The sequence below is a fragment of the Phragmites australis genome, chromosome 13 (genome assembly GCF_958298935.1).
Source record: "Phragmites australis chromosome 13, lpPhrAust1.1, whole genome shotgun sequence".
Lineage (NCBI taxonomy): Eukaryota > Viridiplantae > Streptophyta > Magnoliopsida > Poales > Poaceae > Phragmites > Phragmites australis.
The window spans coordinates 23,076,542-23,103,505 of record NC_084933.1 but is presented as its reverse complement, the minus strand read 5'-3'; the positions used below and the strand labels follow the sequence as shown (position 1 = coordinate 23,103,505).

At 45.5% G+C, this 26,964-nt stretch overlaps 4 protein-coding genes across 4 annotated transcripts; 1 reads left to right on the top strand and 3 right to left on the bottom strand.

Moving 5' to 3' along the window:
* Positions 1-3,760: 3,760 nt before the first annotated feature.
* LOC133887998 (syntaxin-81-like) lies at positions 3,761-7,607 on the bottom strand. The gene is made up of 7 exons (XM_062328072.1): positions 7,269-7,607; positions 7,077-7,160; positions 6,894-6,998; positions 6,193-6,342; positions 4,743-5,000; positions 4,512-4,643; positions 3,761-4,068 (listed from the first exon to the last, which is right to left on the bottom strand). The coding sequence occupies exons 1-7, from the start codon at positions 7,344-7,346 to the stop codon at positions 3,922-3,924; spliced, it is 954 nt and encodes a 317-aa protein (XP_062184056.1). The 5' UTR covers positions 7,347-7,607; the 3' UTR covers positions 3,761-3,921.
* Positions 7,608-7,653: 46 nt separating this feature from the next.
* LOC133887996 (uncharacterized) lies at positions 7,654-11,313 on the top strand. Its single transcript, XM_062328070.1, has 8 exons — positions 7,654-8,387; positions 8,930-8,975; positions 9,332-9,381; positions 9,504-9,545; positions 9,635-9,745; positions 10,008-10,086; positions 10,799-10,870; positions 10,960-11,313. The coding sequence occupies exons 1-8, from the start codon at positions 7,810-7,812 to the stop codon at positions 11,008-11,010; spliced, it is 1,029 nt and encodes a 342-aa protein (XP_062184054.1). The 5' UTR covers positions 7,654-7,809; the 3' UTR covers positions 11,011-11,313.
* A 2,766-nt stretch (positions 11,314-14,079) lies between these two features.
* On the bottom strand, positions 14,080-17,426 carry LOC133887997 (sphingolipid delta(4)-desaturase DES1-like). The gene is made up of 2 exons (XM_062328071.1): positions 17,001-17,426; positions 14,080-15,026 (listed from the first exon to the last, which is right to left on the bottom strand). The coding sequence occupies exons 1-2, from the start codon at positions 17,154-17,156 to the stop codon at positions 14,205-14,207; spliced, it is 978 nt and encodes a 325-aa protein (XP_062184055.1). The 5' UTR covers positions 17,157-17,426; the 3' UTR covers positions 14,080-14,204.
* Positions 17,427-19,503: 2,077 nt separating this feature from the next.
* Positions 19,504-26,200, bottom strand: LOC133887999 (expansin-B17-like). The gene is made up of 4 exons (XM_062328073.1): positions 25,753-26,200; positions 22,669-22,975; positions 21,272-21,401; positions 19,504-20,202 (listed from the first exon to the last, which is right to left on the bottom strand). The coding sequence occupies exons 1-4, from the start codon at positions 25,937-25,939 to the stop codon at positions 19,999-20,001; spliced, it is 828 nt and encodes a 275-aa protein (XP_062184057.1). The 5' UTR covers positions 25,940-26,200; the 3' UTR covers positions 19,504-19,998.
* Between the last annotated feature and the right edge of the window lie 764 nt (positions 26,201-26,964).

Here is a 26,964-nt window from a genome sequence, read left to right as displayed (position 1 = left end):
CATGATATCCCAACCGTCGCACTGAGCTCCGCCGTCTCAAAATTTGAAAAACCGCGTTTTGGGGTCGAAATTCCCTCAGATCCGGCAGAAATCAATGTCCCTCTCTCCCACGATGTTTCTCTCTCTCTAGAAGTTTAAAACCTCCCCTCATGATACGATTTTGTGGGCCCACCACAAAAGTGAACTGCGTTGACCTAGGGCCCAGGTGGTGCGACCAGGTCCATCCGCAACCACGCATTGAACCACTCAAACCATCACATTCGTAAGGGAGCTTGAGGGCTATTGTCGGTGTATAGAATAGGGGTCTCCTATTCTGAGGGCCCACACCGACCAATACCAGTTGGCAGAAGATTCTTTTCCGATCTAGGGTCCCACCGCGCGATCAGTCTGTATCTTCGCGACCAGGATCCTTACCACATAAGGGATTTTCACGACCAGCCTACATCTAACCAGTCTATTCTCACTAAATACATTATACTCAAGTGTTTTCCTTCCCTAAGCGCTACTCCCCAGCGAACAAGTCGTAACCGACGCAGTGGTACCATGCTCCGTCCCATAGCATTAAACGTTGCGGGACAGGTTCGCAGGCATGTCAGACTGCTTCACAAGCGTGCATGCGAGACCGGTGATGGGACAGGACGCACCGGCTGACCGAGATGACATATGTGTGATGCCCAACAGATGGGATGAGCTTAGCTGCTTCATTAGAACAAAAAAGACAAGAGAACTGCCCATTTTAAATAGCACAGAAGGGGTGAGAGATTTAGCTAAGGTATGAGTCAGCACAAAATAATCCACTTGTAAAGTCTCCTTCTCTCTAGTATATAAAGAGAGTAAAATCCGGTTTGTAAAAGGATGAAGATGGAAGGATCAAGAAAACTCATCTGTAACCTATTTACAAACACTGATAACAAAATACATAGGACGTAGACCTATTATCTTTATAGAGGTTTGAATCTAGATAATCCCTGTGTTCTTAAGTTCATTATAAATACACGCATACCGTAAGCGTCGTTCACACGTCTATCAACCGGTACATATCAAAATTATTATCAAAAATTAACCCTCGCCACATCTTATTTTGTTGTGTTCGTTGCTAAGAATATAATGGTGCAAACAAAATTAAAAACAAACTACGTGAGAGTTACCATAATTTAAAGTGTTTCGAACGGACAAGTACAAACCAAATAGACTACCACCCACGTGAAGCCCCGACGTGAGGAACGACTCTACGACCCGTCTCTCTCTCCTTCGAGGACTCTGCGGCCCACCTGACGTCCCATCCTCACGGGACAGCCCACGCGCGCAGCGCGACCGGTCGGGTGATAGAGTTTCTGAAACTAACAAGAAAAGCCTAGGGAACATGGGCTTGATTGTTGAGTACATTGCACATCACATCAACGTTGCTGAGGTTTTGGTAAGGAAACAGTTCATTTTGACTCCATCAACTATTATCCGAGTCCGTTTCTCTCCTCGACCGCAAAATCAGACATTTTATCTCCCTCAACTATCTATACCGAATTTTTTCCTCCCCGCGTGATTTCGACAGTGATTTTATCCGACGTGGGTCACACGTGGCAGTGAGCCCCACTTGTCATATGACATCTTATCTTTTCTTCTTTCCTCTTTTCTCTCTCTCAAAAAAAAAAAAAACTAAGTTCGCTGACCCACGAATGCCATCGTCTCGAGCTCTTTAAAGGGCGCTGGACCTCCCTCCTCTCCATGTCCCTCGTTCTTCCCTCTCGGCCAGAGCACAGAGCATCATCCACAGCGCCTAAGCCCCATTCAGCCCTTTCCTGACTTGAATTGAGTGTGCCAGTCTCATCTTCCCCAACTTCGTCCACCACCCGATACGATCGCATGTCAAGCCATCGCTGCAACACTCCTTCCGACCAAACGAGCACACGGTGAGCTTCCTCTCGCCCTCCTCCTTCTTTTGCGCTCGTCGCTTTTCCTTCGGCTCGACGTCGACGCACCTCTCCACGGTGATCGAGCGCCTCGGTCGCATGCCGCCGGCCGGGCCACTATCAGGCCCTCGGTCCAAGAACTCCCTAGCAGGCTTCCCCTTCGCGCGCATCGAGCACTATCTCCTCTCTGTGGTGGATGCGTTCGTGATTCTCTCGGGCAATCACATGTACCGGAGGAGAGCCTTGCGGCGGAATCCCAGCCGTCCCTAATCGTGGTTTGTCGCTCATGCCAAGGAGCCACCGGGACGCACCGACGCCAAGGACGAGCTCCGGACCAATGGTGACCACGCACAGCCTTGTACCTCATTGCCACTCTGCTCCACTACATCAAGTCTTCTTCCACTCCGGTCATCGCCTCTCTTTCTCGGTTAGCCCTAGTCCACCTTATTCCTTGCGTAGGCTAGTAGATGGTTGGTTAGGCTAAGCCGACCCCACTGGATGAGGATCGCGTCCACCATCTCCTTGGTGCAGCTCGATGTGCACACCGACACCAATGGCACCACAACCAACATAGCTACTTCGTCGCCTCCTCCTGCGAGGTCCGCCACTTCTTCTTCTCCTCCTCCCCCGCTCGTCGCAGCCTTGGTTCTCACGATGAAGACTGAATTCTCATCGATCGTGGTCGTCTTCTCCGACACCGCATGGGCAGAAGCTCCTGCTGCTGCAGCACGTCGAGCCCTACTGCGCATCCCACCACGCCAAGGACTACTGTCGCCGTGGATTATGGAGGCCAGAGCCCTGCTTCCGCCCCGCCGAGCCATGCCGCTATCCCACTGAGGCCCTGCCGCTCTCCCACCAAGAACGATTGGGGGCGGAGCTACTGTCGCCATCCACCGAGGCAGAGGAGAACCAGCCAGAGGCCTTGCTGGCGCTGCCCATGGCGCTAAGGAGAGGATCGACCAGAGGCCCTGCTGGTCGCCGCCCATGGGGATCGGCTGGGAAAGACGGAGAAGATGATAAGATGTCATCTGACATGTGGGTCCCACCACCATGTGTGAGCCATATAAGACGAAACCATCATCAAAACCAGTTAACGAGGTAAATTGCACTGGTTTGAATAGTTAGAGAAGGTGAGATATCTGGTTTTGTGGTTCGAGTGAGAAAAACAGATTCAAACAATAGTTGAATGAGGTAATATGGACTTTTTCCTTTTGGTAATGGCCTAATTAGTAAGAAATGGATGGCCGGGTTATGTTCATACATTCTGCAGACAGACGTCAGATCTTGGAACTCAAGAGGCGATTGAAAGCTGACCATTCATTGAAGACACATACGTCAGATCTTGTCTATCAACTGTAGAGGCAATTGAAAGCTGACCATTCATCTAGGATCCGTTTAGTTGCCCACATGCTTAGCCTAGCTGTATCTATATAACCTTACTAGGAAGAGATGTTATTTGGTTGATCTTACAAAGATATATTGTATGAGATAAAAGTGGATAAACATGTGTTACCATGATATTTATTTTTTTAACTGAACACTTATAGTACTTATTATATCCTATTAAGCCTTAATATTCATCAAAATATGTTAATATTACTTAATATGTATTAATCACACACTAATAGCATCATTAGTTAGCCATCGGTCTGCATGCTCTACAGAAAGGCCCAAATCTAAATTTCTGCAGAGCTAGACTGAAAGACCACTTTTACATCCTGGGCGCACCTGCTGACAGCATTCCACGCGTCAGGCTAAGCCATATGCAGCCAACCAAACACACCTCTAGTGTATGAAGTAAACGGCACTAGTACAGTACCCACTGCATCTGTAGTATATTTGCACACTTAAAATGAAATGACAAATCCCGGAATTTACAGATAGAGAGAACAGGAAAGAATATGTTTAGCAAGTGGTACAGAGCGCCTAAAAGGTCAGTTTAGAGAGGCAGGCGGCTTTCATATTTTGATCCATTTCCATGAACAAAACAATTACAATGTCTTCAGGTGCTAATTCAGTTGTTGTACCAGTCAAGGAAAAGAACGGAGAAAGTAAGAACAAAGAAGAAAAGCAGGAGAAAGGTTCTACTACCGCTGTTGCGCTGGATCGCCTGAGATAGCTCCTTGTTCCCGCACTCCACATTATTGGTAGCTTCAACAGCCTGAGAAAAAGGCACATGCGCTGTAAGGACTGACCATCGTACTGGTGAAGGGCATGCAGATAATAATCAATACTAACTTAGTGTTTCTTAAATTCAGTCTATCATCTTTCAATTAAGAAAATGTGACCTTGCACACACGCACAAACTATGATTTCATGTCTTATATCGGTAAGTTGATGACATCTCATAGCAAAATTCCCAGAGATCATGCCTACACAAGGAAACACCAGTTCCACGGACCCTGACAGTACAATGGACAGAAACAAAGATTTATAATTCTAGCATTATTACGAAACTCTAAAATGGACATAAGCAAAAGTCATGCGTCCATTATTGATTATCCCATATCTTTTGTGGATTCTGTATGTTTATGTTCATATATGAAAACAAAAGCTGCAACCTCTTTCTCAACAAACTAATAGTAGCTTAAAAGTATCTTATACCTGGTCGTATAAAAACTGAATTTGCTGAGCTTGTTGAAGAACATGTGTTGACATAAGATGATTAAGTGCTGACATTTCCATCATCTTTGTCTCTGTTTCTTGGACAGCATCAAGAAGACTTGTCAACTCCACCTGAGAAGAGGGTTCCATGACGCACATAACACATGATAGTTTAAGCAAAATAGCCAACCCTTTCACTTATGTATAATTTGTATTCCGTCCGAATATTACCTGAAGAGCCCGTGTTTCATCATCCAATAGTTGTTCTTGAACTCTCACGGGTGCAGTAGATACTTCCTGATCTCCAACCTTTGATACATCAGATTTTAAAACAAGATTAGACTTGGATGGTTCAGCAGGTTTGATTTCTGGTTTCTTCTGAATCTTCTTTCTTGGCATTGCTCTATTAATAGCATCTTGAAAACGCATGGACCGAAGACGATCAAATTGCGCAGTTACTGAGTGGAGACGCTCACTCAAAATCAAAACCTGGTAAAATCATACACAAAACAAACAGCTTACTGGAATTGAGCATAAAAATCCGTGAAATTATTGGCAAATGGGATGATTCCGAAAATGATGTTTGACTGTAAATTTTGATATAAGGAAATACAAATAAAAAAAAGGTCATATGTTTTCCTATATGATGCACTTACTTGGTGCAGATTTGAACAAGAAAGTGGAACTAGATATTATTCAAATTCACTTGTTTCGACTGGGCAATCCATTCTGTAAAAATTACACCATGTAAGTTCTTGTCCTACTTAATGATGTCAGCCAATGGGGGTTTGAATATCCTGCTACCAACTAAGTAGAAAATACACACGACCTAAACATCAGGAAAGAAAATGTTGGAACAATCAATCCTTGACAGGATGACCTGCTATATTAAACATGGTTCTGGTGAAAGGAAATCTTTGCTAATTGTAAGTGTAGCAATAACAATAATTAACAAATGTACTAAGAATGCCTGGAACCATAGTTATTAGGACCAAACTGGACTGACGGTTCGACCGAAAAACCAGAAACGGAGCCCCCACCAGTCTGGTCAGCCTAAAAGACCGCTGTGCTATCAAACTGCCATAAAACCAGCTGAACCCGGTTGGACCACCCGGTTTCGCAGAAAACCATCTGAAAAAACAAGCCCATGAGCTGTTGTACCCCTGGATGTGGGCATGGAAGAGTGTGGATTGTGGAGGTGTGCTTGGCAGTCAGAATAAAAATGATTGGGCATCAGTTCGAACCCACGACCTCTCCCTTTGTTAGCTGTGTTTGGTATGAAACTTAATATCTTTAAGCCGTTTTGAGTCGAGTTGGACCAACCGAGGACCAAGCAAACTGCGAACCGAGGACCAGCCCGGTTCAAAGTTCAGTCTGGTCTCAATAACTATGCCAGGAACCTTTGGAACTGTAGTAAGAAGTGAATAATGTGCAACTTAACCAAAAACAGAAAAAGCGGAGTGGTACTCCATAGGTATTGGTAGAAGGGAAAAATGTCGATCTAATTCTACCAAAAAATATATTCTTCTGCTACCTATTGTTTTATCGCATACTCCCTCAAAAATTAAGTAATCCGGGAGACCATAAGAAACTTATAACATCACGTTGGTGTCTTCTAATTTGCAATGCTAGAAATAGGCAGTACACAGCAGCTGATTCATGAGAAGGATAATAGTCATACCACACCGTGCTGGTGAGCTATCAAGTCCAACCGGGAACGCTCATCCCTTGTGCCAAGCCATGTCTTTGCACTTCCATTCTTCTCTTCTTCATTGATCCTGTTCTTTAAGATATCAATCTGTTCCTTGCACGCTTTTACAAAAACACCAACCTAGTATACTTTCAGTAATTAGACATAAATACTAAATTGAGAACATAAAGCAACAGCCTAAAATTACAAGAACTAATGAACTATGTAGCAGTATGAATATGGGTTGATTAATAGAAAGAGAAAGATGCATAACTTATCCAAACTGAATGTGTGTGCAACAAAGAGGATAAATGGTTGCGCTTCTTTGTATGCTCTTCAATAATTTTCATTCTAGATTTGTACAGTTATGAAGAATACTCGAGAAATGACTATAATTATACAAAAAAGGAACACAATATGATACAGTAATAGATATCATTTTGTGGCATAGAGCTTCGGGCATAATACTTTCAATTGAAGGCTTCAAGGACATTGCAAATGCCAGAGCACTATAATGCGATGTCAAACAACCCACTATCTCAAATTTTCAATGAACCTATAGGCTACAGGTAATGTAGAAAACTAAAAATTAAACATAGATTGCACAGTAAGATGCACATTTAAGATTTCTTACATCCACCATCATAGGAAAAGCAAGAGCACATCAATAACAAAAGAGATGTGCAACTCACTTCATGCTCAATGTTGTCCCTCTCTTGCTCCGTTGTGCGACGCAGGTCCACATAGTCCCTCCTATGCTTCACTATAAACCTCTCGAGTTCCTTGATACTCTCAAGCTACATCAACCCAAACCAACAATCAGATTAGCAAGCTCCCACAGACAACAGAGGAGCAAATCCAGGAGAGGTTCCTACAGTTTTGATCGCAGCATTTGTAAAAGGTGATTTAGGCGACGGCTTCCGGATGATGAAAGACGACATGAGCGCGGCTAATTGGGCCTGCATAATCAAATCAACACAACGGAGCATTAAGAATTGAAGACTATTCGTCAGGTATTCGGTATACTGAGGACGGAGATGGGGTGTTAAGGCTGACATGGAGCTCACCTCCGTGTAGCCATGGGCCAGCGCGGCGACGCGGACGGCCTCCTTGAAGTCCTCCGTCCTGTCCCGAACCCTCGACATCGCCGAGGCAGTAGCAGCCGTGGCCTCTTCCGATCAGATCCGCGTGTACTTAGGAGCCGGTGAGATGCTCCAGTCGATTGTTCGTGAGCTGCAAGTCTAGGGGAACTGCAGTAAGAGCCGGACGCCGCGCGTTGGATCGACGGCGTTGGACGACGGCGGGTGGCCGCCGGCGCGTCGAATCGGGCGGCGAGGAGGGAGCGTTTGGGAGCGAGGCTGCGAGAGGGAGACGTGTATAGCACATAGCAGCATATGAACGGTGGGGCCACACCTATTTGACAAAACTGGACCAACCTGTCAGTGGAGTCCGAGGAAAATAGGCTCGAACCACCAAGCTATCTCCTCCGCCTCGCACTCGCCAGGCCAAGGCGACCACCGATCTGTCTCGCGCTCGCCACCTCGCCTCCCCCGGTAGTCTCGACTCCGGGACGCGAAACCCTAGGCTCGAGACGCCAGGCGAGTAGACATGGCGAAGGACCAGAATGGCTCGTCCTCGGCCCATGATGGTGGAGGCGATGAGGAGGAGACGGTGGGAGCAGCGCGTAGCGGCAGCAAGTCGCTAGACGCCGAGGGGGGCGATCGATCGAAGGGGAGCCGGGACCGGGGCCACCGTGGCAAGTCTAAGCGGCGGGAGGAGGACGAGGGGAGCGAGAGCTCCGGCGAGGACTACAGCGAGCGGCGAAAGCGCCGGAGGAAGGAGAAGGAGCGCCGGCGCCGGCGCCGGAGCCGCAGCGAGAGCTCGGGCTCGTCGTCGGAGTCTGAGTCCGAGTCGTCATACTCGGGTTCCAGCGCGGAGTCGGATAGCGAGTCGGAATCAGAGGAGGAGAGGCGGAGGAGGCGGCGGAAGAGGAGGAAGGAGAGGGAGGAGGAGGATAGGAGGCGGCGGAGGAAGGAGAAAGAGAGGAGGAAGAGGAAGGAGAAGGAAAAGGAGAGGGAGAGGAGGAAGAAGAAGAGGAGGAAGGAGGAGGAGAAGGATTTGGGGAAGAAGGGCGCCGTGACCAACTCGTGGGGGAAGTATGGTATCATCCGTGAGGTCGATATGTGGTGAGTGGCCTAATTCGTAGTTTCAGGATTTGGCATATCAAGACATGAATTTGCATTGAATTTTTCAGTTGTACTTTGTTATTTTCGTGCGATGACATAATTCAATCTGAAATATGCAAATGCCATCTCCAACTCCTAAATCTTACTGAAAGTGAAGACGAGATATAATTCGATTTGAAATCTTTGATTGGAATGCATTAAACAATTAGCCCTGTGACTGGAATGTTAGTTAGTCTTTTAAGAGCTTATAAAGCCCCTATTCTACTAGCTTATGCAGAGTTTGCAGACTCACCTCTCAAAGTTCGTAGGAATGATACACTTAGAAAATTGTAGATTTGTTTCCGACATCCAATTTACTTTTAAACAGTACTATATTACTATTGAGTATATGTTATATGGGATTTCCAACATTATGTAGTATAAGTGTATAACATATACACAATACTCAAAATGAGATGAGTTTGGACTCTAATCAACCATGTGAAGTGCCAACTGTATTTCTATTACATTTCTATGAATTAACCGTGTAATGTGTTTTGTAGGAACAAGCGACCAGAGTTCACTGCATGGTTGTCAGAGATCAAGCAGGTATATTTCTTTCTGTCGTTCTGTACGTCTTGATACACACAGAGGGAAGGAGTTCTATGTTAAAATCTAAGACCAAAGTAGTACTTAATTCTCTTCTCTTTAGTTCCTCCATATTTTTTCAATTACTGTGTTTGGTTCCATGTAGTTTAAGCCCAATCCATCCCCCCTCCCCCACCCCCCCCACCCCGACTCTGTGCTCATGGTCACATAAAGTAGAGTAGACATTCTATTGACTGATTGCTACTGTGCATTTACTTGTATCCAGTCTGTTGAAAGCTTTCTAGTTTCATTTTACTGTTTTACTTGCATATAAGTTCAGATTGTTCAATATAGTTTTCTTGTTAATTTGGCCACAGGTTAATTTGGAGTCATTATCAAATTGGGAAGAAAAACAAATGTTTAAGGAGTAAGTTACTGTACTTCCATGAAATTACTTGAATAATTATATGACCTTCTGATGGACCCAGGAAAAAATTCCTACTCTATCCTTGATTTTCCAAGTATGTTTAACACATGTTTGTATCTCAGATTCATGGAGGATCACAATACAGCCACTTTCCCGTCAAAAAAGTAATGTATTTCATCTTTTGAGTATAACTTTGATTAGATAACAAGTTCAGAATAGGGGATTTATCACTTGTCTTTGTGTTATCTTTCAGATATTATGATTTAGATGCTTATCATCGCAAAGCGATGGAGAAAGAGAAAAGGAAGGGTTTAAAGACCTTGGTAACTGAACGTACAGTATTTAATGATGAGGAACAGCGACGGTATGTAAAGATGAACGTTAAAAAAAACAATTTGTCAATATCTAGAATATTATCCATATACCTCTTAAAACATGGGATAACAATAAAGTTGTCAGTGTGTTTTTGTATAGCTATTTCAGTTTGTGGGCTGTGAGCTTTACACAAAGTTTTTACATGTTTTATGAAGAGGATATTATGAAACACTTGTATTTAAATTGGATCTGGAGTTTTTTATGTGTTGAGTATTTCTTTTTTATAATATTTTTTCTAAAAACCCACGCAGGTTAGAATTGTTGAAGGAACGTGAACGACGAAAGGAGGAAGAAGTGGAAGCTTTAAAACGCTCCATGCAAGCTGGACTGGTTAGATTATTTTGATGTTTCTTTGGGTGGTCTTATCCTTCATTGATTAATCCTCTAAACATCATACGGTCAATAATGTTTTGTTTCTCCACACTGAAGGGTTTTTGCTATTAGTTGTTTCTAAGATTATGATCCATCATTAAGTGACTATGGGTTATAAATAGCTATTTTAGTGTCATGCATAAGTTGCCCAAAGAGCACATAATGGGAAGTAATATGCAATGGACATTGAATGCCCCATGTGATCCAAGCGATCGAATTACTTTGTCAGCACATAACAGCCCTTTCTCTGAATGAGCTGACGAAGACTTTGTAGTTGACATATGTTACTCATGTGCAACCAAGTTTGATTGCACAGGCTGCCCAGTTCAATGTGTACAAATGTAACTTTTAAGATCTTCCATTGTATCCTAGTCTCCTAGATGTGTCCATTCTTTATCTCAAAAGTAGCTGCAAGTAGTGCTTTGGATCTTGTACTTGTTCGATTACTTGATTACAAGGTGGCATTAGTTTATGTTCCTTTTCTTATTCAATCCATGTGTTTGTAATAATACTAATACATGTTTATCTCTAGATTTATCTGATAATATCGCTAGCAAGGAATTGCTGTGTAAACATTACCTTAGGATTATGGTATAGTAATTGGAAGTGAAACTTGTTTCTTTCTTTTGTCTAAGCTGTGCTTATCTGCTGTGATTGCTCACTCTTTTAGGCTCAAGACATGAAGGACCAGGTCCGTCTACGCGAGGAAATGTTGTACCAATACAAGTTGGGCAATTTTCAGGTACATTATTTCTTTTTCAATTTGAAAGCCTGCAGTTGTAATTTGATGGGAAACACATATAACTGGAGCAGATCTTTTTCTATATTTAGGCTGCTGCTGCAATCCAAAAAAGATTGGATCCTGATGCTCCTCCGCCATAGGCGGCCTGTGGAGAGCCCAATGCCCTGCAGTTATTCCTCACGGGCCTTCATGAACACTGTAGGACGAGCATACCTACCATAATGAACTGCTGTTTGTTACAAAGCTTTTACGGAGCTAGCGTGTCAAATGCTGTTATTTTATCAGTAGAATTTTGAATTCCAGCTACTCTTTCAGTTTTCACATGCTCTGTGCTAACCATAATGATCTGCTGTTTGTTACAAAGCTTTTACGGAGCTAGCGTGTCAAATGCTGTTATTGTATCATTAGAATTTTGAATTCCAGCTACTCTTTCAGTTTTCACATGCTCTGTGCTAGCGTGCCAGATTTTCCATGCCTATAGGTTGTCTCACATGCTGTTCCAACTACCCTCGTCTTTTTTCACATGCTGTGTGCTACTCTCTTCTGTTGCATTATTTTTGGGCCTGGCTGTCTGGTCGGCTCGATTTTGCAGACAGTACCGCTGCACTGGCACCGGCTGTCTACATAAACGTTACCAGACGCCAGCTATATGTAAAAATCTTGCATCACATGGCAACTGAATTGTTTTATGTAAAAATCTTGCGTTCAAAACATTCCATTATGTTCCTGTTGTCCCTAATCGCATGATCGTCGTTTGAAGTTTGGACACCATGTACCTGATCATGTGTTTGTTCCCCTCGATACAGTTCAGAGCAGCGGTGAGTGCGATTGTTCGTAAGTCGTGACATATCTTGGTTCGGCTTGTTTCAGCGTTCAACGTTTCGTTTGACGTCCGTTGCGTTGCAAGTTGAGATGCAGACTAATGACCGCTGATATGATTTCTTGGAGATGGTAAGCAGAAGACGAGCATCGTGATTTCAAGCCTTGATAGGAAGAGGGAACGAACGTGCAACGATGATCAAGTGTTGCGGAGGTTTAAGAAGTTTGATGGTTGTTCGAAAGATGTTGAAACGGAGCAAAATTCTCTGCAAACTTTTCAGCTTGCGATGAACCCACAGATTTCGTTCGCCGCAACATATGTATCGCTAACCAAAGTTCAACACCGAAGAACAGGAAGAAAATTGCATACAAGTAAGAAATTGAAAGATAAATACATAAGCCATACTGATTAATTTCACATCAAGTTCCCCAAACAGATCCAACAAAACCAAAACCACAATCAAAACTTAGAAGCACACGACAATGGATCATCAATACGAATCCACGCGACCGATCGATCGGCTCGGCTCGGCTAGCGCTTTATGCTGCTCCTGACCTTGCTCCACGCCTTCTTGCACGAGTCGCCGGCCGCCTTGATGCCCTTCATGGCCGCGGTCTTGAGGTGCTTGAGCTCCTTGGTCCGCTCCTTCACCTGCAGATCGAACCCGCCCATATCCCCCCGCCTGTTCTCCTCGACAGGGAGGAATCCGCTCTCGCGCAGAACTGGGTTAAAGGAAAACAAGTAGGAGATGGTGTTGCCGACTTGTCGTGCGTTTGGAGGGGAGGAGGATATAAAAGTAGCTCCGCGTGTGGACCCGAGCCCGGAGCTGATCTGTAAAACTTTGAAAATGAGTTGTGCGGCTGCGCCGGCGGTCAGGAGCGGCGGTTGAAGTTTGTATCACGTTAGGAGGAAGAGAAGCAGACGTATTTCTTTGTAGATTAGCTAGGCATTACTTCTAATGAAAGTACACACTGAATGACATGTGGGTCCGACACACGTGTGGGGTTTTGAGGGCCCATTTGTCAATCAGCGCGTGCTGCTTGCAGTCGTGACGGTTTCCTTCTTGTCCTTTTCCAAGTGTTATCCGGAAGATTCTTCAAAAAAGAAAAGGAAGGCCTTTTCTGCCGCTGTTTTTAAGATGGAAAGAAGCGCGTAGATTGGTCTTGCTTTGAGACTTTCGGTGGATCTGGTCCATGTGATCAGGTATTTATTTTTGGTGGGAGATGGTACCACGTTAGCCTATATGGTTGACTTTGGCCGGTCTTAGCCAATCCCAAATAGTAAGTAATTAGCAACGCTAACACAGCAATAAAACTATTTCATAGCTATAGAGTTAAGGGTACAACCGATGCGAATCAAGGAGCCCGAAGGCCAAGATTCTGGTCTCAAAGAGCTGGAGTTGCTAAAGGCATCAGTGATGCTTGAGCCGCTTGGGGCAAAGCGAAGGACCCAAAGATCAAAGCCTCGACCGCAAGAACGAAGGTCGTCGAAGGCGTCAGCAAGGGATGATGAGCTACCTGATGCAAGATGAAGGGTTTGGAGTAACGAGGCCAAAGGAAGCCTGAAGATAGAAGTCTAGGTCGAGGAAGGACCTACTGATATGTGTATTATCCTGTGAGTATATAATCTGTAATAACGTAATGATTATAGCATTTCAAAAATATTCTTATAAACATAGGCATTAATGTAAATATCACACCTCATTTATGTGATAAAATAAACATTTGATATAAAAAATACGTATTCACTATGCTATAATTTAGATCCTAACAATTTCTTATACCATCTTCGGCACAAAACATCCTCGATGTTCCTAAGGGCCGGGGTGCTTTTGCGTGGACTCGTATGTTTGACCACAGAAGATTTCTCGAACAATTCGGGTGCCAAAGTGCCATGTTGACCGCTCGTGCGGCTTGTGTGTGCTCGGGCTTGGTTTAAGCACAGAACGGCGCAACTCGGCTCGGCTCCACCTCGCGCTCGCAGGCCTGTAGTCTCCAGACGCGAACGCAACGCCGCAACGGCATAACCGCCGTGCAGGGGGGGGGGGGGGGGGCGCTCGCCGAACACCCGTGTGTCCGATCTGACCTGCGTTTCCGCCGCTCCGCGCGCAGCCTCAGCGCGTGCGGTTGGTGCGCGCGCGCGCGCATGCCGTCGCTGGCAACTTCTCGGTGTCTCGGGGGCTCTCGGCGTCGCGGGCCGGCGCAACGGCATATGATCGCCTTCCGGTTTCTGCGCTCGGCGTACCTTCTCGCGGATTAGCTCGCGAGGCGAGGCCACGGGCACGACGGCAGCTTCGGATGGCGCGATCAGCGGGTTGCCGCAGCTCATGGACGGCGCGTGGGGAAGGAACCGGCACGTCACATATGGCACACGACGGTACATCCGGAACTTGAAAAATGAGGCGGAAGATTTTGATAGAAAAGTTCCAACGAATCGACAAGTCTACACCAATACAAACATCGTCTGAAAGAGTTTATACATGACAAAAAAAATCACCCACAAGCAGGAGTCAAACTATGAATCTTTCTTCGGCGCCTTCCTCTTCATCCGGCTGAAAGGACCGACCGTCTGGTCCATAATGTACATGTATATCACCTGGCTCCAAGACTTATAAGATTTCAGGTTGTCGTAGTATTCCGGCGCAATTTTCTTCACCTTGTGCAGCTTGGTGCCTGGAATTCTTGGGAAATCATGGTGCTCATTGTGATAACCGACATGCCATGTCATCAGGTTCAGAGGACCGTAGTATGAGTACGTCTCCTGATCGGGGTTGAAGACGTAGTGCTCCGAAATGAAGTGGCCTGCCATAGGGTGCATGCCGCCACCGACGAACGTTGAGAGTATCAGATAAGCTAGTGATTTCCAGCCGTAGAAGTACACAAGGCTGGCATCAAGCGAGATCTGGATCGCGAGGTTGGTGAATTCCCACAGGCCTGGAGGCTTTGGCTTCAGAAAGAGTGGCCTGAGTGCATAGAAGAAGAGCTGGAGCACGACCCACACGGATTTGCTGACGGCGTTCTTGACAGCATGCGCCTCTGCTTGGCTGGGGATATCCATGTCGATTCCATCCACACCTTGGAACCGGTGGTGCTCCAAGTGGTATTTTTGAAATGTTATGGACATGGGGACACCAATGGGGAGGTTTGCAAAGATACCTAGCCAGCGATTAAGAGAGGGGGTTGTGAAGGCAAGATTGTGGCTGAGTTCATGGATGGCAAGGAACAGATTGTGGTTTAGAAAGGAGCCAAAGAAGTAGGCAACTGTCAGTATCTTCAACAAGCTAGCATCTCGGAGGAATGTAGCAGCCCATAGTTGAAGTGAAACAACAACAGCAATCTGCAAACACAGTTGAAATAGTCGTCAAAATAAACCACAGTTAAAACTTAAACGAGAAAAGATGATTTTCACCGGACACGGGTAATATCTTACTGATGAAATTGGTCGCAGAAGTTTCTATGCTCATATTCCCAGGTAATCCCATTGGGACCACACTGTGTCATACAAGTACGAACAAACAACTTCCAATACAACAAAACAAACCAACAAAAATACAGCTTATGCATAGGATGACATGTCCCCCGATTTTTATTTTTATTTTTTATCAAGGGCCGTGAGATTGTGGCTGTTTCAAGTTGCCAGCTTGGCTTACCAAAGTTTAATGGCCAACGCAATAGACGTTGGTGAAAGGGATACAATGATACCACTTTTGCATGTGAAGCCGAAATTTCTTACTAGCAAGGACAGAGAATAAGATACTCTGTTTCATAAAGCTGCAGAGCAATGATGCAGGGCATAGTAACTTCAGTGACTTTGTGTCTATGTGCTAACGAATTCAGGTTGTATTAAAGTATTTACATAACTAGATCATCTAAGAAAATATTGGCAAGAAAGTCTCAGTTGGTTTCTATTTCTCACAAATGACCTTTATAGAAGAAAAAATCAGCTTTTTTGGAACACTTCTTATGGTTCTTCCCACATTCTCACAATGATAGACAGTGCCAAAGATATGTTTGCATCTTGGGGTTGATTTAAAAGAAGTACTGTCCCAAATCGGTCATACGAGACTGAAGGTGCAGCAGGCTTAGCAGCAAAATATGTTCGATGGCCAAAGTAGTTGGGGCTTACCCTTCAAGGGAAAAGCAGTTAGGGCTCAGGAGAATGAATCTTTATCATTTTTTCGGTGGTCCTGAAGTTATAATCTTGAAAAAATAGCATAGGTTCAATGCATGCCTTGAAGGGAAATGCCCAGTAGCCAATCAGAAGAAGTAACTACCATTTCAGGCATGAAAGTTACGGCTGGAACTGATTGATGACCAACAGGAAAGGTACGGCTGAACAGTGAAGTTCCCAGATTAGGCCAACTTCAGCCGTTCCACTATCAAGTGTTACACCAACAGGAAAGGTACGGCTGAACATGTGCTACAGTGCCGTGCAGTACTACTACAGTGTTGTGAAGAGAGAGTATGACCCTGTATTTTTTGCGAGGCTACCGTAGCAATACGTAACACTGTAACAGTACTGTTTACAATGGCTGACAATAGGTTCGGAGGGAGGAAAACACTGTATCACCACTGTAGCAGTACTGTTTATAGAGGCTGATAAGGGATCGGAGGAAAGAAAAGGATAGTAGAAGGTAGAAAATAGTGTAGTTATTGGAGATGGAAAAATAATAGATATTATAATAATGCTTTTGGATGAAAATTTAAGATAGCTATTAGAGATGACTTTATTGCGCCAAAACAAATGCTAGTATTACGCTAATTACGGATGGACAAGACAATTCAATGGAAGAAGCTCCTCATTTTAACTGTCTTGGCTAATTGGTAGTTTATCTGTTTTTCCACCATAATACCCAACCTTAACAGTCTCCAGACGCATCAAATTTTCAATGTCGAAAAAGAAACAACCCGTAAGTTGAAGGCAAGGAGATGAACAAAACAAGTATAACTGCAACCTTCCCTTTACTTTTTAGACCAAAGGCAATGTGAACAAGTAAACACCACAGTCTGCACAATGTCAAATTAATCTCCACCGAAAGTGAAGGAGCCAATTCTGATTCCGTATTATGTTATAGTAATAAAAGATCTCAACTTTAACGCTTTGCCCAACTCTAACGGATCCAATCCGACATTGCACCGCCGCAGCTCATCGCAAAACGACAAACGCTGTGAAAAAACAGCGTGAATCACACTTCCCGGCGAGCTCTATCATCGTTGCCCGCAAGAACGCAATAAAAAAAAAACGAGCAGACAAGCAAGAACGAAAGAACAGATGCGTAGAGCAGGGCGAGCAAGGAACAGATCACGGCACCTTGAGGAAGGCCCACGGATCCGGGCCGAAGAGCTCCTTGATCTGCGGGTACTTGGCCAGGATCTCTCGGCGGCGCGACGCGTGCGGCTCGTCCGTGTACGACCAGAAGAAGTCCGTCGCCATGACCCCTTCCTCCCCCTCCTCCGCGGCGCCCATTGCTCCCTCCTCCTATGACCCCGCGAATGGCGGTTTGCCGAAGCAGCGGCAGTGGGATTCGGGCTGGCGCCCGAATGCGGATGGGTGGATTCGTTGCCTCCTTTTCCACGGGCGGCGCGAGTCCCGTGAGCTATCTTTGACGAAGTGTCTCGCAGCTATGGATGGAGGGAGACCTGGAGGAGGTGGGAGATTTGCGATTTCAGGGAATCCGGTGGGGTGACGATGCGCATGGACGTGCTCACATGTCACATGCCCTGGCTGGAAGAGAACATGGATTTATGCGATGCGGGTGATATTGAGGTTGCAGTGTGGGGTCAACATTCATTGACAGCGATGACCATGGGTCATGGGTGATTTGGGCCTGAGAACAGGTGGTGAGGTCGGCTCAATATTTGGGCCATGAATTGTGAGGCCCAGGAAGAGAATAAAATTAGATGAATTACGGGCCATGTGGTCTGAATTAGTTTAACTTTTCTGCTATGTGGGACATCTAAACCAACGGGTAGTAAACAGTAAGACTGAAGTAAGTGCTCGCCCTTGGAAAACATAGATGAGAGATGGATCGTGTAAGTGTCATTTGGTCATATCGTTGTGTCCCGAGTTCCTGACCAGTGGCGCAGCATCGTTAGCAGTGCATGCGCCTCACCTCATTCTTTCAGCTTCATGCATTTGCTCCTTGAATACAACAATCCTGGCCAAACAATCACATCCGTTCATAATACAAATAATGAATCAGGGCAGCCCCCTACCCCGCCGTCCACTGTGAGGCGACATGGGCCTCGCCGCCACTCAGAGCCAAGGTGATGGTGAAGGTGACAACAGTGAAGGTGATTGTGGTCGGCACGGCGCAAGTGGCCGCCGTTGCCTTGCCCCCTCTATAATTTTCTTTTCCTTCCCTTTCTCCGATGGTTCGTCGACGGTGACGTCGTTGGCGACAGACCTAGTGGGGTGTCGACAAATCCAGCTATGGCCCGACCGGATCTGAGTGTTGGGTGCTTGCCTCCGACGGTTCCTGTCCGTGGCGGCCTCCATGGAGGCGGATCCGAGTGTTGGGTGCTTGCTTACGGAGGTTCTCGTCCGTGGCATCCTCCATGGAGGCACGGCTACCGCGCTTGCGCTTGCCCAGGGGGCCTTCACGGGCTTGCTCTGTCGATTGGGTCGTCTGTTGTTGTAGGCTTTGTGGTCCTCTGGTTGCTGTGAAGCGATGACGTCGTTGTCATCAGTTGTGGCATTCTTGTCGCTACCGTCCCTTCAAGCTGCATTGGCGTTGCTCCACGCCACACATGCTGGTCTCCCGTGCCTCATCGCGTCGCTCCGCCTCCCCGGTGGCGCTGTGTGGTTGGACATGTGCTTAGATGAGGCATCGCAACTCTTTAACACTTACCACACGCTCTGCTAGGCTGCGACCCCTGTGCATGGGCGTGCCGATGTGCTTGGTTGTGGAGTCTACCTCTAGTGGTGTCATGTGTCTTTGTGTGCAGGTGGAGATCCATGGCCGGTGCGATGCTATTGTTGGTGCTATTGGGCAGGGGTCACTTGGCATGTGCCATCTTTTTTGTGCAGGTTTCCGAGGTGGGGAGCCGCGAGCGAAAGCTCTCCCCAGCTTGCTGATGCCAATGTTATTGACGCCCTCAGACGCTATTTCCTCCCTGAACGCAACATTATCGTGTCTCCTCTACCCTAGATGTATCTCCAGGTGAAAACTCAGTCCGAGTGTCTGGATGGGCGACGACGGTATTTGATGTCGTTACCTTCCTGAAGGCGTCGCTTTGAGAAGCCCCTGGCCTCTTCTTTTTAAACTGCCGACTTCTTCTGTAGGTTTACCTCTACATCCTCGATTCACAGTGGCTCTTCATTCTGGATTGATGCTTCATGACAGCGATTTGTCCAATGTATGCTCCTCTAAAGTGACGCGCTGCTGACTTGTGTGACAGAGAGGTGCGGCGTGGGAACACGACTTTACCGATCGAGTTGTGAGGGAGTCAATTGTTTAGTTGGTTAGCGTGCGAGTTGAGTTAGATTATATTTGTCTATTGTTTGGTTGTGCTATTTAATGTGGTCGTCGTTCTGTTCGAGTTGAGGTTGTATTGTCGTCTCGAGGTTGGCTGTCGGTTTTGCTCTCCGAAACCGCATTTATTAAAATTTTCAGACCCAAATTCTCTTATAAACTATATCAGTTCTCTTACTTTTATGGTCAGATGTAGCTCTAGCTTACTATGATCTTTAAAAAAAATCACATCTGTTGAAACTGTGTTTAACTGACATGACCGCAAGAAGCGGATATGACAACATTCTGGCATTCACATGGAAAGTACCACACACATACGACACATTCCTCATGTGGGCATATAAGATTTGCAGGTCTCAGAGCTCACTGGTCGGAGCCACTCACGGCACAGGAGACATTGTCACGAACCCTGCATTGCATTTCAACTGGGGCTAACAAACAGAAGGATAAAAAACAGCACACGAGGGAAGCAGAGGCCAAGAGGGGGTCCAAAACCCTCACGGGCTCACTGCCCAACCAGCTTCCACATCGGATTCCCAGCCCCCGGGCAGGGCTGCAGCCGAGCAAGCAGCGAACGCTCTCTCTCTCCTTTGGAGACGGCGGCTACCTGCACCCAGGCCCGCTCCCGCACTCAACTCACAACCAAAACTACTCGCACGTCACACGTCTGATGCATGAATCACCACACACACACACACTAGCTGCACCTACTACACGCGAACGATCAGTTGAAGCCGCATACAGAAAACACTCTGCTGATCCATCCAATAGGAAGCCTTCCTGCCATGTAGGACCATGCAGCCGATAAACCGTGAGGCCCCAGGCGCCGTGCCACTAGAGAGACACCTCGAAGTTGAGGCGCGAGGTGTAGGTGGCCTTGGGCGTCCAGTTCTTGGGGATGACGTCGCGGGCCGTGAGCGTCCTCTGGGCGGACAGCGTCGTCAGCCTCACGGAGAAGGGCCCGGCGGTCGGGCCCCGCACCAGGCACCACGTGGCCCCCCACACGTGCTTCATGTCCAGCCACTGCACCGAGTTCGCCTGCACCGTGCCAAGATGTAGTTTTAACCAGTGAGCAACAGTACCAGTAGCATCTTGCATCGGCAAGTTGCCAACAAGGAAGCAGCGTAAAGCAAAGCGGCATGGCTACATGGGATCCCATCGTATCTTTGGATTCCCCAGCCCAGCAGCAGCAGCAGCAGCAGCAGGCCGGCCACTACAAGCTCACAACTCGCAAGCGTGCCGCAGAGCACAGGATGGCTGTCAGACTTGACCACCGTCAAAGCAGTCACTAGTGCAAAAGCGAGCGAGCGACCAAGCGTGAGAGACCAACGCAAACGCATTGTTTCTTTAGCTTTCGTGGTCGTATTACGCAGGGAGGCCGAGCTGAAGAAACAGCGTCATGGGGTAGGCACAGGGCAGTGGGTTATGGCCGGGGTGAAAGGCGAGTCTTCAATAACCAGTGTTCACGTGCTGCCTTTTCTGTTACTCCTACATTCCGAATGGGAATCATTCGGCAAAGAGGATCATGCATGTCTTTATGTAAAGCTTTGACTAGGGTTTGTGCCGTAGATAGAGCAAGAAAGTAGCACGCCTTCTTGTCTGACCTTGTGTGGCTGATTTTCCTGTTCCTGATAAGGTGCTCCTTTTTCTTTTGTCGCCTTAGATTGGGCAAGCAATGGGAAAGATTTTAACTACCAAGCTAAGATCTTTTGGCCTCACTTCCTCAGGTTGATCTAGGACAGTATAGAGGCCAAAACAACAGCGGCAATGTAAGGAGTACACAACTACTCATGTCTCCAACATGTGCCCCCTCTTTGCAAGGAAAGATGGATGAACTTCAGCACATGCGCACATCTTGTTTGCAAGGCAAGGATGTGTGGTCCTCTTGCAACCGGCAGAGTATTTGTCTCATGCAACCCAAGAAATGTTCCTACCACTAAAGGCCGCTAAAGACGAGAGATAACCTCTTTTTTCCACCCACTCTGTTGTGTACCACTATCTAAGGGAAAGGGCAGTGCAAAGAGGAAAGAAAAAGGCCAATAAGCCTGATAGCTGCTAAGGTCTGGATCTGAATAAGGGGAATGGCATGGAATGGTTCGTTCGTTACCTGCTTTATCTGCATGGATCCGATGTCGCCTTCGCCGTCCTCGAACTCGACGAGCAGCGAGAGCCAGAAGTTGGTCGAGCCCTCGTTCACACGGAAGGCTATGTTCTTCCCGCCGTACTTGCAGGCCGTCCTGGTGCATACAAACGACACTGCACCGGTCAGTTTTTGAGAGAAAAACAAAGAGGCAATTCCCTCAATGCTATCGGGAAAAAATAGTGTTCCCCTATTGCTATAATTTTTTTGATATTCCCTCACTGCCATCAGTTTTATCTTTCTCTCTCTATGCCATTCCGTGACCGCTCTGCCAGAACTACCATCAAATTTTACTGCTCACCGACACTATCCGCGGTATTGTTCATAGCAAAGGAAAAAGAGACATTATAAAGTAACTCACTTTTTATCATATATTCTAGCACTGGAAATAATTTTTAGAAATTAATCCATCATGTAATAAGAATATTAATAATTTTTTTCTAGATTTGTTAATTTTATTTTAGATCCTAACAATTATTAGAAATTATAAAAATGTATTTTTAAAGAATTTTAGTTTAAATTCTGCACAAACTTTTTAAGTGAATCCAATTAAAATAGATTGCACATGTATTATGTCACGTGTAGATTTTTTTACGAAATAGAAGATCATTTATTTTAAGAGATATCATGAGATCACGGTACTATGAAAAGTACTGTGAATAGTGTCAATGAACGCTAAAATTTAGCGGCAGTTCTGCCAAAACGGTCACAGAATGACATAGAGGAAAAGAAAAATAAAACCGATGGCAGTAAGGGAACATCAATAATTTTTATGGTATTAATGGAACACGTATTTTTTTCAATGGCGCTGAGGTAATTGCCAAAAACAAATACCGAACCTCACCGTTAAATCTCATTACACGGGTTACAGGACATCTGCAGGTATGACCTCATTGCTGGGATCTATTTTTGAGAGAGAGAGAGAGAGAATGGCCATGGGATGTTTACTACTGGTACAGATTAGGAGTAAATGTTAGTGATAGTATTTGCTCCTCTGACTGAGTTACGTCACGCAGAGGCATGTTTAACTTAGCTGCAGATCTGAGACAGACAGACAGCTGGGCAGCATTTCCAATTAACCCTGGTTAATTTAATTCACTCTGCCTCAAGAATCACTATGCTACTACGGAGAAATCACAGTACCACTGCACCAACGATATTTTGATACCTCAAGCGGCCAAAACGAGACAGCGAGTGTAAGTGTAAGGAGCTTTTGTCCCTGTGCCACTATTTATTTTTTGGCGAGGGCTGTCTTGATTCTTGAGTCTACTTGTTCACTGCTCTGCAGCAGTCGATTCTTAACTGAAAAAAATAACTAGGGTAAGCTGCAACAGCAGGGATTGGGACTTGGTAGTGGCCCTAACCTTCTGTACACGACCGAGATCTCGCCCCGGTCGCGCAGGTGCCCGCCGGCGCCGGCGACGGCCATCCTGCTGAACGCGGCGCCGCTGAGGTCGAAGTGCGTGCGGCCGAAGGCGCACAGCCCGCCGGGGCACTCGTCCGTGACGATGACCGTGGCGGCGCGGCGCGAGCAGATGGCGTGGTCCAGGCACTTCACCTTGTAGCACGCGCCGCAACCTTCGCCGTCCTTGAACAGCACCGGGCTCACCGACCCGACGCGCGCCTTCATCGGCACCACGTCCACCAGCGTCCCGTACCCGCACGCGCCGCCTGAAAAACGATGATCATTTTGCTGCTTCGCACGATTGTTTTGTAAACCAATTACAGTGCGAGTTGCAGGGAAAAAAATTACGGAGGGAACAGCCGAGTCAGAGCAAAAAAAATGCAAGTTGCCGTGAACAGAGCCTGTGATGGACAAGTCACAGGTGGTACTGTTCCGTTGCGAGACGAGTCAATGGGACGACAAAACTGAAGGTCATCTACTGCAAGTGCACTACCAACACAGTGCTCAGGGTGTAAATGCTAGTAGTAACAACGTACAGGATCTGGGTGTGTCGCTGGATTAACTTCTACTGATGGCAGAATTAACATCACCAGCAGCGTCGGTGGCGACCGACTGGGGCAGGGATCAAATAGCGCAGTGCTGCATTTACCATGAAGATTTCAGCAATGGTTTGGTACTGAGTGCACGGAGCTGTTGCTGAGATGAACCGAAGGCAGTGCGGCACGAATTGTAAGCAAAGTTTATAAAACCGTTTAGGCACGAAAATCGAGACCCGACGGTAAAAAAAATCGAGGTTATCGTGATAACTGTTTGGAATTCAGCGAGAATTCGCTCGAAATTTACTCGATCTGATTTAAAATTCGGCGATAATTCAGACTGAACGATAACCGATCGGTTTGTACTGGTAACCGACCGAATTTAACAATTTATCGAGCGTATTTTCTAAATTTTTCGTATTGTCGGTAACCGTTCGGTTTTAACGATTTATCGAGTGGTTTTCTTGAATTATAGTAACATTAAAAAAACAAAAAAGATACCATCTTAAAAAATCAATAACTAATTCATCTGAGCTTTAAATCAAATAAAATAAATTTTGTTAGTTTTCTTAACAACGTACAGGATCTGGGTGTGTCGCTGGATTAACTTCTACTGATGGCAGAATTAACATCACCAGCAGCGTCGGTGGCGACCGACTGAGGCAGGGATCAGATAGCGCAGTGCTGCATTTACCATGAAGATTTCAGCAATGGTTTGGTACTGAGTGCACGGAGCTGTTGCTGAGATGAACCGAAGGCAGCGCGGCACGAATCGTGAGCAAAGTTTATGAAACCGTTTAGGGCACGAAAATCGAGATCCAACGGAAAAAAAATCGTGGTAATTGCAATAAAGGTTCGAAATTTGATAAGAATTCGTTCGAAATTTAGAGAATTCAGACCGAACCGATCGAACGGTAACTGATCAGTTTTGTAACAGTAACCGACCGAATTTAGCAATTTAGCCAAAATTTGGTGAGAATTCACTCAAAATTTACTCGATTAAATTTAAAATTCGATAAGAATTCAGACCGATCGACTGAACGGTAACCAATAGGTTTGCACGGGTAACCGACCAAATTTAGCAATTTATCTAGCGTATTTTCTGATTTTTTTATTGTCGGTAACCGTTCGGTTTTGTCGGTAATCGTTCGGTTTTAGCGATTTATCGAGAGATTTTTTTCAAATTTTAGTGAAGTTAAAAAAACTAAAAAAGCTTAACCTTGAAAAATCAATAACTAATTCATCTGGGTTTCAAATAAGTAAAACAAATTTTGTTAGTTTTCTTAACATGATCTACATGATAAAAATATTTATATTCATAAAAAGTTGACTATTTTCTGTAAGAAAATGTATTTGCTAAACCAAATTAAATACATAGTTTACTCTTTAATAATCTAAAAATCATGAAACCAATTTTCATAGTATTCTTATATGATACTATGTCTTATAAAAATATATAACTCATGAAATAGTTATTGTTACATGCAAGATTGTGTAAATATGTTACAACTAGATTAATTCATAACTAAAACATCACACCTCTAAAATTAGTGAAAATACTTTTATTAATTTATTTATACTATGCTTTATGTAAAAAAATAATGGTAGATATGAAAAAAAAAATTACAATGTTGTTTCTTAACATATTCACTTTATGCTTGCGAACTTTGTAAAAAATTATAAATAAATTAATAAAACTCTAAATAAAATAAATATAATTTTAAAAATCCTCTTAAGATACATCATACACAATAAAATATATGTTTATATGTTAAATTCTTTTTTAACATAAGTTAACAAATAAGCTACAAGCTTCAATTTTTTTTTCAAACTTACAACCTATAGGATATAATGTAAACAATACAGTATTATTTTTTTATTTTTTTAACAAAAGGTTTTAAAATTTTCTATATTTTTTTATTTTTTAATTTAAATTTAATTATCGAACAGTTTATATTACCGGTATAGCTCGGTAAAGTCGGTAACCATAGATAAGTTGGGAGGCGATGGAGCGCCTAGCTGCTTGACATGTGTTCTAGGACGCATCGCAGGCCTACCGAAATTTGCTCCGCGGTTTATGGGATCCGCAGAGGTCGCGCCAAAAAATCGTCGCAACTGGGAAGAATTATTCATTACTACCAAAATCTGATTCCGTGGATCTGACGGTTGTGATAGCAGCTCATAATCTTTTAGGGATGGACGCAGAGTAATAATAGATATTCGTGAATCTAGGCTAGTACAACTTAATTAGTTAAGTAGTTATTTTTTATTTAGTTAAAGTAACTAATTATTGAGTTGAACTAAAATAAATTTACCGATCGCTTCACATCATCTCTAATAATCTTAATAATCAACTCAGTGAATAAAGAAAGAAAAGTATCCGGAAATGCGCAGCGCAGTGCCAAATACTGGTTCCTGCGCATTTGCTCTAGCTAGCGGTATGCACCCAATCAAATGCCAGAGTTAGACTGGTGCCATACAGAGGTGAGTGAGTTCAGGGTGCTTACCGTCGCTGCCATCGCCTTCAGCCTCGCCATACCACGTCGCGGTGGCCGACCGCCACTCCTCGTCGACGACCGGCTTGGCCGCCGCCGCCGCCGTTTTCCCACCGCCGAACAGCAATGCCGCGGAAATGGGAGGCGCGGGAAACAGAATGCAGAGCAAGAAGAAAGCGGAAGCGCGTGAGGAAGCCATGGGGGGGCTGGGCTGCTTCCTTTCCCCCTTCTTCCCACTGCACCTTCTCCCGTGGACTGGACTGCGCCCTTCCCACTGCGGCTGCTCGGAGAGCTGGTACTTGGTAGGCTTCTTTTTAGGCTTCTCTCTTTTATGGCTTTGAGAAATCCCAAGCCCCAGTGCTCGGAGCTCACAGGGTGGCTTGGCTTGGCTAGCTAGCTACTCTGTAATCTTTACAAATGGCACTATGGCAGCACGGGCAGGGGCTGGGGCAACGAGGGAGTGGTGGCCTGATTTATAATGGGAGGCCCGTTGCTACAATGCTACTCCAGTAAGCAGTGCGTTGTGAGGTGCGACCGTGCGAGTGACCAGTGTGTTGATGGGCAGTGGAGCCCTTATTTGCTTTCTGATCTGATGGGTGGCCTGAACTTTTTTGTAAGGGCTGAGAGTGTCAAAGGCGAAGGGAATGGACTTTTGCATTAAGACGATTCTTCACTGTGTAAATACTACTTAGTGCTGAGTAGCTAGATTGTGTATTTGTGTATGGTTAAGCCAAGAAGTAGCATTACAGTCATGGCCATCAGGCGATGCTCCTGTAGTCATGCTCTCCTCTCCCCCCTTGTGCGGTCTCGGACCTCGGACCTCCGGGTGGGTCAAGTAGGAGTGTGAAATCACGGAAGCACCCCCTCGCGGCCTCGGGGTCGGGAAGACCGTTGACGTGCGCTGCCCGGCTCGCTTGACCGTTGCCGTTCCACAGTGACAACTGACAAAAGCCCCCATGGAGGCAAGTGTACCTACCAATTCTAACGGAAAGACTGCGCAGTAAGATTCCAGATTCCCAGTCATGTGGTGGCAGTTAGGCAGTGTGTGGATATGGAGAAGAATCGTTGCTGGTCCTTGCCTCTTTGGTTTTTGGCAGCCTCTGCTGAATTGCTGTGTAAGCGAGTTGAGTTCACTGTTCCGGAGAACATGGAGCGGGAGCTCCAATCATGAGATCGATAGAACTCCAGAGTTATGTGTCCCGAATCTCATTATCTCGACGCAGC